Source organism: Cygnus olor, chromosome 22 (genome assembly GCF_009769625.2).
Source record: "Cygnus olor isolate bCygOlo1 chromosome 22, bCygOlo1.pri.v2, whole genome shotgun sequence".
Classification (NCBI taxonomy): Eukaryota; Metazoa; Chordata; class Aves; order Anseriformes; family Anatidae; genus Cygnus; species Cygnus olor.
In genome coordinates this window covers 1,473,261-1,482,654 of record NC_049190.1, presented here as the reverse complement: position 1 = coordinate 1,482,654, position 9,394 = coordinate 1,473,261, and the positions used below count along the sequence as shown (strand labels likewise).

The 9,394-nt window shown below is 64.6% G+C and overlaps 1 protein-coding gene across 20 annotated transcripts; it reads left to right on the top strand.

The window, feature by feature from the left end:
* Positions 1-9,236, top strand: FXYD6 (FXYD domain containing ion transport regulator 6). Of its 20 annotated transcripts, none has more exons than XM_040534255.1 (8): positions 1-116; positions 5,955-6,017; positions 6,217-6,255; positions 6,366-6,440; positions 6,545-6,581; positions 6,834-6,883; positions 7,007-7,049; positions 7,521-9,236. In XM_040534255.1, exons 2-7 carry the CDS (start codon positions 5,960-5,962, stop codon positions 7,033-7,035), a joined length of 288 nt encoding a protein of 95 aa, XP_040390189.1. In that variant the 5' UTR covers positions 1-116; positions 5,955-5,959; the 3' UTR covers positions 7,036-7,049; positions 7,521-9,236. The 20 variants fall into 20 exon arrangements, with proteins under 20 accessions (XP_040390189.1, XP_040390188.1, XP_040390190.1 ...); XM_040534254.1 differs by having other exon boundaries at positions 10-116; positions 5,958-6,017; XM_040534256.1 differs by having other exon boundaries at positions 32-116; positions 5,925-6,017.
* The last annotated feature ends 158 nt before the right edge of the window (positions 9,237-9,394 follow it).

The following is a 9,394-nucleotide window of genomic DNA, read 5'->3' as shown; positions in this document are numbered from 1 at the left end:
CTTTGTGCAGCCGCCGCTCGCCGCCCGCCGCCGCTCGGCCCCGCGCGGCCCCTCCCGGCCCGGAGCAGCGGGGGGCGCCGGCCCCAGCCCCTCTCCCCCCCCCCCGGCGAGCTCAGGTGGGTCCGGGGGAAGGGGGGCACAGCCTCACGCCCCCCCCCGCATCCCCCCAGCGCCTTTCGGCTGCCCGGCACCGCCTCGGGGGGGCAACCGAGGGGTGCCGGGGCCGTGCCCCCGGGGGTCGCCGTGCGCCGCGGGGGGGGCCGTAGGGGCCCGGGGCATCGCCGTGCGCCTCGGGCCCCCCCGCATCCCGGGCCCGGCGGCTGCCATGGTAACGGTGGTACCGCGGTCCCCTCGTCCCCTCGTCGCCTGGATCCCGGCCCCCCCCCCCCGCGGGTAGGATGCTCGGGCACGGCCGTGCCCACCGGAGACCACCGTGGGCACACCCTGGGCGTGCGTCACCTCCGCCGGTGCTCGCCGGGCTCCGTGGGGATGGTGGGGACAGGGGAGGGGGCTGCGCCCCGCCGGCAGCGTTTGGGTGATGTTGGTAAATATTTTGGGAACGCCGTGGCGGTGGTAAACAGCTGAGGGCGTTATCCTGGGAAGGCGTACGGGAGGAGAGGGAGAGCGTGGCGCTCCGGGTGTGTAAGTAGTGCTTGGTGAACGAAGGAACAGACGTCGGAGGCCATGCGGTGGAACTCGGATCTTGCAGGAATATCGCCGTGGGAGGGAAAGTGACAGGTGGTTTGTGGGGTTGTGAGTGAGCTGTGCAGCGTGGCAGGGCGGCCCCCTGGGAAAGCCGAGCGTGGATTAGGACGTGGAGCAATCCCCGGCACCCGTTTGGGCCAGCCCGCGGTGCTCGGAGGTGCCGCTGGCTCCCGCTGGGATTTTCAGTCCCAGGGGCGCTTTTGCTCCCGGCTGGAGACGGAGGTGGCTCCGGAGTGCTGCCCGGGTGCTGTGTTCAGAGGCAGCACGGGGTGGAGAGATGGGAGCGCGCGAGGGAAAGCTGCCAGCGCCGAGCGCGGCCGCGGCAGCGCCAGGCCACCTGTTGCAGCCTGCTCGCCGGGCGGCCAGCAAACACCCCGTGCCCACGGGACGTGGCGCTGCCCGCGTCTTCCTCTCGTGAGGCTCGTGTTTCACGGCCCTGCTTTGAGCTGAGCTCCTTTCCTGAGGCTCGCGGGGAGTCGCGATTTTGTCGGGAGGTGAGACTTTGTGGTGAGGTGAGACTTTGTGGTGAGGACAGCTCCCAGTAAGGTAAGCGGGGAGCTGTGTGTGTAGCTGTTCCCCTGTGTTTGCCTTTCAGGATGTTTGTGTGTTTCCAGGCTGTAAAGGAGCCTTCAGGCCCTGCAGCTGTCATGTACCCGAGCATGGGGAGGGCACCAGGGTGTGTGGGGACGTCCTGCGGGGTGGCCGTGCCCCGGCTGCCCCTCGTGGTGCTCGGCGGTGGTGGTTCCTGGTGGGAACAGCATCCAGGAGCAGGTCACCCCGGAGAAAACACCCCTTATTTGATGCTCAGCGGATGGTGGGAGCATTGTGGTTGCATGGGAGCTTGGAATAGTTCTCTTGGGCTGTTCTTGCGGTGCTTGGTGGCGATCCGGACTTCTCTAACCACCGGGAGCCACCAAGTCACCTCTGCCTCGACTCCCCAGCTCGGCGAGTGGAGCCTGGGCTCCAGCCGGGTGTGCCGCGGCACCGGGCAGGGACATTTGCAAACTGGAGCTTTATGGCACCTGCTGATCTAAGCAAACGAGGAGCCAGCAGGCGGGAGGAGGCGGCTGTTGCTCAGCTGGGGCTGAGGGCTTTCCCTGCCGGCAGCCATTAGCAGCCTCACTGCGCTGGAGGCTGCTCTCAAACGCAGGGCGAGCGGAGCTGCTGGCGAGCCCGCTCCTGTCGCCTGGGGAAACGGCTCAGCGTGCTGGGGGCTGCGAGCGAGCCCCGTAACAGGCACGTGGATTTGTCCAGCAGTCCCTGATGCTTTGGGGCAAACCGCCCCGGGGCTGGAAGAAACCCTCCAGGAGGCAAGTTCGGCACCGAGGTGTGGGTGAGGGATGGAGCACGGGGTGCGGGCAGAGCCTTGGTTAGCTGTGTTCAGTGATCCCCTATGATCGTGTGTTTGTGTGAGGTCAGGGCGGGTCCCTGGGGGTCTGCATGAGTCTCGTTCAGCCAGAGCAGGGCTGAAGTTTGGGTTCCTGGGGTTTTCTTTGAATATCCTCCGCCTTGGGGCGGTGCCCCAGATGCACGAGAGATAACCTGATGTTAGTCGGGTCAGTTGTGTCTTCTACCTGGCCAGCCTTTGAATCGGCAGCAAATCTGGGAAGCGCTGTCCGCGTTGGCATGGTGGGGGCAGAAAATCCTCCTTCCCTCTCATTTAGGAGCGAGGCACAACAACAGGCACATTAATAGCCAGATTGATGCTGACGTGAAATGGCAGAAGAGCACATCGATGCGTAGCTGGAAATGTCCATTCACACATGCACACTCCTCAACGCTCCAGGCAACCGAGCGCTGCTGCCATGGTCTTGGGGGCTTTGCACAGAAACTGGAGATTTTAACTGGGTCTGATCTCCAGGAGGTGCCCTCGGGGCTCCTGACGGAAGGAGGCTGCCCAGCGTTAGGCTGTGATCGCTGAGACTTGACAGGGCTGATCTATGCAAAACAATGGAAAGGGAAAGGGTGCTTCAAGATGCAAGACCATTACAAATTCACCTGCCTTGCTCTGGCGCGATTTGCAGTGCTTCGGAGAGCTCATCAGGAGGGACCGGGTCCCTCTGCCTGGATTTCCCCCATCTTCTCCCCCTCACACACACAGCACACACGCGGGCAGTGCCCAGACGACGTGCAGAATGGCGAGGAGGGGTTCTCCAGAAGCAGGAGGCTGCGGGCAGTGGCTGTGCCCCGCATGGAGCGAGGCAGGCTGGCTGCAGGCTCGGCGAGGAGGAAGCATGGCGGGGAAGCCTCCGGCCAGCTCCGGTGCCTGTGAGCTGCTCCCAGCCCTGGGAGCCTCACCCAAATGCCTGGTGTCCTCCTCCTGCCCCATCTGCGTCCTCATATACCGCCGGGCTCACAAGAGCACCTCGTGTCTCCCCCTGCCCCGGGCAGAGCCCCGCTGCTGCCAAAAGCTGAGGATGCCCCAGCCTGCAGAGCTCGGCTGAGCCCCTGGAGCACTGCTGGCCCCATAGGGGTGGGGATAGGGGATTGGAGGGGGGGGCAATATTTTGTTTTCCCCATTAAAACTGCTGACTGGGCCAAGGCGGGAGGGCAGGAGAGCCCTGGGCACCGCTGCCCCACTTCCTGTGCCGCTCTGCCTCCCCGCTTTACAGCCGATCACAGTTTTAAGAGGAAAAAAACATGTTTTGATTCAAGTCACGTGCCGAGCGCCGTGCTCCCCGGTCACAGTGGTTTGTACGGGCGCCTTGGTGCTTTGTTTGGCAGCTGCAAACTTGGGGTCAGTAATGGGGGGGACGCAGTGCCGCGTGCCGGGGAGCGGGGCCGTGCAGCCACCCCTTGTGCAGTGCCTGCTGTCCTGCTGCCTCTCTGCTGGGGCACAGCGGGGTTCGGCCACGAGCAGCGGCTCCGCGCCCCGAGCACTTCAGGCTGAAGGCAAACCCCGTGCAGTGTTTGCTTTTCTCGCTTTGCTTCAGCTTCACAAAAAAAAAAAAAAAAAAAAAGTGGGTGGGCCAGCTTGAAACAACCCCAAAAACCTGTGACGTTTCACAAAGCATATGCTGCCTTGGAGGAGAAGCTGGCTCATCTGCACTCCAGAATGCTGTGTTTGTTTTTCTGGCGAGGACACTGCCAGGCCCGACGGTTAGCTCGCGTGGAGCTAAGTTTTAGCGTGCAGAAGTGTGTGAGCTGCAAGAACCGAGTTAGCAAAACAAAGAACATATGTGTGCTGTGCGCTTGGCTTGGCGAAAAGCTCAGCTCGGCTGCACTGAGCTCGAGAAGCCAAAAAGCGAGCAGAGGACTGACAACAGTGCCTGCGCCTGGCCCCCGGCTCGGCACGGCACCTCGGTGCGCGCACAGCCTGCTGCCAGGTGGTGCCTGGCTTGGCACGGGCCGCCCGGGCAGAAAACAGTTAAAGGACGTGAGATAAGGGCCGTAGGAAAATGTGCAACCAGAAGTTACTGTACCACCAGCTGTTGGGCTCTTTGTAGGCGTTTCTAAAACCTGGTAATTATCCAGCATTACGTGCCTGGGCGAGCGAGGGGGATTGTCTGGGCAGAGGCAGCCAGCGGCACGCTCCGGCGGCAGCGCAGCCCCGCGCCGCACAATGGCAGCGGCAGCTGCAGGCAGGGGAAATGAAGGCCTCCAGCGTTCAGATAAAGCACATTCGCTTCAAAATGACAGGACACGGAAAGGGAGGGAAGGACATGAATTATCATGGGAAGCGACTCGGTACGGTGAATAAATGGGGTTGTGGAAACGCGTTCCCTGCCTCGGCGGGGCCGGGGGCTGCTTCCAAGGTGGGCAGGGCTGGTGGGGGTCCTGCAGGGCTCCTGGGGGTCCTCAAACAGTGCGATGGGGACCACAGAGGGTCCGGGGGACCCTGGTGCCCATGGAGCCCGAGCTGCCTGCCTCCCCTCAGACAGCCGGGGGGGCTGGGACAGAGCTTGGGTCAGGCTCTGGAGGGGCTGAAGGGATCCGCATCCGCCAGCTCCCTGAATTCCTGCTGTCGAGGGCCCCTTCCTTATCGGAGCTCATCCAGCACGGCAGCTGCAGCGGCTCAGCAGCGTGCGGTGCTATCGGTGCCGCGCAGGGCCCCGATAACCCCGTCCTGCCCGCGCCAGCAGCGAGCCCTCCGCATGTCTGCCCGTGCCCCACACCATGTATGGCCACCGCGCCCAGCACCGTGCGCACGGAGCTGGCCCCGGGCCCACCCCGGTGCTGGAGGGTGGCCCCTGCTCCGTGTCCCCCAGCACACAGAGTGGTGGCCCCTCTGCGCTTTGCACCCGCGGGTGCCCCCCTGACACTCCCCGGCTTCTCGGTGGGAAGCAAGAGCGCAGTGAAGCCGCACCGTTGGGGGCTTGGTGACCACCTGGCAGCCACAAAACGCAGACAAACACACAGGTGAGCGGCTGCAGGTGGTCGGGGAGGCAGGGCCAGACCTACCTCTGCCCTCCTGGTCTCGGTCCCTCGCAGGAGCTGCATCCATGGAGCCGAGGCCACGGCAGCGCCCAGGGGTGCAGGGAGCTGCCTTGGCAGCTCTGTGTTTCCTGAGCCCCTGTGGGGCTGTGGGTCCTCAGTGTCCCCCAGAAGTCTGGAGGGCAATGCTCAGCACCTCCTGGCCCCGCGCAAGGCACAGCAAGTCGGTGCTGGCGAAGGGACGGGGACAGGCTGCGCCGTCAGGCAGGACCCGGGTTATTTACGGGCCCTCCTTGCTGCCGCAGGTGAGCGCAGGGAGCTGGGGGGCGAGTGCAGCCACGAGCTAGCTGTCAAGGGTCACAGGCCTCATTGTAGGAAGGTAATTGCTATGCTAATTGGGATAAATTAGAACATGTTTCGAGTGAAGGACGCAGCCTTGACCTTGATGGGGAGATCGCAGCCCCCGTGCTCACCCCATCGCGTGCGGCACAACCTTGAGCCGGTGCTGACAGCTGTGCCACGGGCAGGGCCAGCGCCTCGGGGGTCCTGCTGCAGCCCCGGCAGCACAGAGGCTGCTCAAAATACAGCACAGGTCCGCACAAAATGACGGTCTGCCTGCCTGCCGCAGCCCTTCCCAGCACATCCTTTGCCCCCCATGAGCCTCAGTGGCCTGGGGTGGCCGGGGCACAGCTGTGGCACCCGGGGTTGGGGCTGCCAGGTGTTTCTCATTCTCCCCATCCCCACTGGTGGCAGGGGGGGGCTCAGCCCAGGGCTTCTCCCTCGCAGTTGCCCGCACACATTGCCCGCAGCCCTCCCCATGCGCCCTGGTGCCCCATCTCCTGCAGGTGCTGACCCCGCTCTCCCCTCTCTCGCAGCAGCCATGGACGCGGCGCTGATCGTCCTGTGCTCCCTGCTGGTGCCGGCGGCCATGGCAGATGGTGGGTACCGGTGCCTCTGGGTGCCAGAAAACACAGCAGAAACCTGCTGGGGCAATTGCTGGGTCAGAGGGGGGTGGCGTAGGGCAGCACAGAGCCCTGCCATGGAGCAGGAGGGCTGTGCTGGGTGCAGGGGCTGAGCCGGGAGGCTTGCTCACACCACAGTGTGCTCGCCTTACACTCTTTGTCTGCTTATTTCCAGTGGGCACCCAGGAGAAGGAGGAAGACCCCTTTAACTACGGTGAGCGTCGCCATGCCGGCAGGGATGTGCACGTGTGTGCCATGGGGAGCAGAAGATGCTGTCCCTCCCCTGAACCTGGCAGAAACGGGTCTCTCTGTCTCCTCCCGCAGATTACCAAAGCCTGAGGATCGGCGGGCTGGTGTTTGCCGTGGTCCTGTTCACCGTTGGCATCCTGCTTATCCTCAGTGAGCTGGGGAGCAGGGCTCGGGGGAGGGCTGGGGCAGCCGTCGGGAAAGGCCGTGTCCCAGTCCCACTTGGCCACGCTGACGGTGTTTCTCTCCTCTTGCAGGCAGGAGGTGCAGGTGCAGTTTTAACCAGAAGCCCAGGTGAGTGAGGGCAGCATCCCTGAATCTCTGCCCCGTGCCCAGCTCATCCCAGGAGCATCCCGGGTGGGATGGGTGCCCCCTGCGAGCATCGCTTTGGGTGCCTGGTGCCCAGCACGCTGGGACGCCCCGCTGCACAGCTCCCGGGTGGGAAAACAGCAGTTTGTGCTCCTGGGCACCTTCCTCAGCATCCCTTATGCCCCATGGGACGGGCTACTGGTCCCAGCTGCCCTCACTGTGCTCCTGTCCTTGCAGAGCTCCGGGGGATGAAGAGGCTCAGGCTGAGAACTTGATTGCCTCAAACGGTAAGGCTCCTGGTCCGTGTGCTGTGCAGCTGCATGGCACCGGCTGCTGGCCGAGCACCCAGCCCTGGGCAGGGGGGTTGTCCTCGGCCAGGCTCCGCAGCCCCTCTGCTCTTCCCTTTGCAGCAACGGGAGCACAGAAAGCAGAGAACTGAACCAGAGCCACGCGGTGAGTCCCAGCACGGGTGGGGGCACCGGGGCTGTCACAGCCGGGGCTGTGTATGGGGGCTGCTGCAGGGCCCCCCGTCTGCTCTGTGCAGCTCAGCATCCCCAGCACAGGGCTGGGGCAGGGAACCGTGCGGTGCTGCTGAGCCCCAGGTTCTGCAAGGCCTGGGCAGCACGGCAGGAAAAGGAAGCATCTGCCCGGATTTTCCCTAGCAGAACGTTTCCTTCCATTGTGCTCCCCCACCGCCGAGCGGTTTTATTTTTAGGGCTTCTAGAGAGCTGGGTGCAAACCCCCGAGGGCATTTAGCCTCCTGCCTGCCCAAGGACCCTGCAGCCTGAGTTCCTCCGAGCTCCTGGGCTGCGGCCTGCTTTTGGAGAGGGGCTGAACGTGGAGCCCGTGGTGGCAGGAGAGCGTGGGTCGCTGGTGGAGGCGGTGCTGCCGCCGGCCTCACTCGCTGCTGTCCTCCCCGCGCAGACCCAGCGACCCGAGGACAGACGCTCGGACTGCAGACACCAACTGCCTGCAAGGAAACTGACCCCACAGCACCAGGTCCCCCCAGGGAGATGCGGCGCTGCTGTGCCCGTGTTACCTTCCATACTTCCACACCAGATCTCTGCCTCCCAGCCTGACCAAGCTCCCCTCGTCCTGTGCCTCCAGTGCTGTGTGACGTTCCTGTAAGGTGATCGTTGCCTCTAGGGCTCCTTGTTGCCGATGTTGTAATAGTCATTTCTCCTCACCTTTCTCGTGCTGTGAGTGTGATGGGGCTGGGTGCGGGCAGGAGATGTCCCCGGCCAGCCCGTGTTCCCTCTGGTTTGCCTCTCGGAGCCGGGCTGGCCACCGACATCCTGCCCCTGGCGACCTGCCCAGGGACCACCGGGGGGCCGAGCAGCCTCCGGGGGTTTGTGGAGCACCTCTGGGGTGCTGCAGAAATTCCCCTGCTCCCTCCTGAGCCTGAGCACAGGAGCTGCAGGGCATGGAGAGCCCTGGGGCTGTGCCTGGAGCCCGGTGCAGCGCGGGGACCAAGCCCCTCGGGCAGCCCCCGTCCCTGCCCAGACCAGGGGGGCTGCCGAGCGCTGGTGCGTGGTGCTGGCACCATCCCCCTGGTGGACCAGTCCAGCAGCATTTTGGGGGCTTTTCCAGCTTTCTGTGGGCTGCATTGGGAGCAGCAGGAAGCAGCCTGCCCCGCACGGTGCTGCTGCCCTGCTGCACGTTGTGGCTCGGCAATAATCCTGCAGGCACCCAGGGGTGATTCCGGGGCTCAGCTCTGCTGGGACACCTTGGTGCTGGGTGTGAGGCAGGGGGAGCCTCCTGGTGCGGCCCTGTCCCATCTGCTCAGCACCCTCCATCCCTGGCCAGGACCATGCTGTCGGGGCAGGATGCTGCTCCGAGTGTGCGAAGCCGCCGGGGGGGGGGGCAGAGGGGGCTGTGAAATCCCCCGGCACGGGGTCACCGTGAGCGAGGGTGGTGAACCAGCACAGACCAGCTCCTCGCCCCCGCTCTGCTCTGTGTGCCACGGGACGGAGCTGGGCGGGCTGAGCCACCCCCAGGGCTCGGCAGAAACACGGCTGAAACAAAGCCCTGTCTGTGGCAGGAAGGGGCAGCGGCATTTCCCCCGGTGCTGAGGCCCAGGACATAGCTGCCTGCATCACTGCTGCGTGTTGTCCCTTAGCAGTGGTGCTGTCAGCACGCCGGGACAAGGCTCTCCTCCTCCGGGAGGCTTTGTGAGGGGTTCTGGAGGTGCTGTGGGTGGGCTCTGTCCCTCTGTGCTGTCACATCCCCTGGTGGCACCGGGGACGGGGAGCACGCTCCATCCCCTCCGTGCAAGGCAGAGGGACCGTGTCCTGTGTACCTTGTCCCTTCCATCCCGCTGCCACCCAGAGCCTCTGCTCCCCCCATCTCCGTGCTGCTCCCCAGCCGCAGCCCCCCACCCCCGTGCCCCCAGCCCCCAGTGTTGCTGTGTGCGTGTCCCAGTGTCGGTGTTGGAGTGACCGTGGTGTCCGTGGCGTGCCGTCGGTGTTAACACGAAACAAAGCAAACCCCGTGGTGTGTGCAAACGGCAATACCCTGACTGTTGTGAAATAAACCGAGCTACCGTGTTTCCTTCTGAGCGGGAGCGCGTGCTGCTGTGGGAAGGGACGGGTGCGTTCGCTGCTGTCAGCCGAGGGGGCAAGGAATAAAATTTGGTTTCTACCCGTGCCTGGCTGCGTAGTCTGCAGGGGGGAACGGGGCAGGGGCAGCCCTGGGGTGCGAGGGGCTGGGAAATGGGGTGCGGGGGGGGGGGCTGTCCTTGCGGGGGGCACTTGGGTTTCTTGCAGGCTTGGGCCAGCAGCCACATGGGCAGCGTGGGG

Coding starts and splice junctions, on each gene's coding strand:
- FXYD6 (XM_040534239.1), top strand. CDS start 4,296: ATGAAGGCCTCCAGCGTTCAGATAAAGCACATTCGCTTCAAAATGACA. Junction 4,393..5,954: donor TTATCATGGGAAGCGACTCG/GTACGGTGAATA, acceptor CCTCTCTCGCAG/CAGCCATGGACGCGGCGCTG. Junction 6,256..6,365: donor GGAAGACCCCTTTAACTACG/GTGAGCGTCGCC, acceptor CTCCTCCCGCAG/ATTACCAAAGCCTGAGGATC.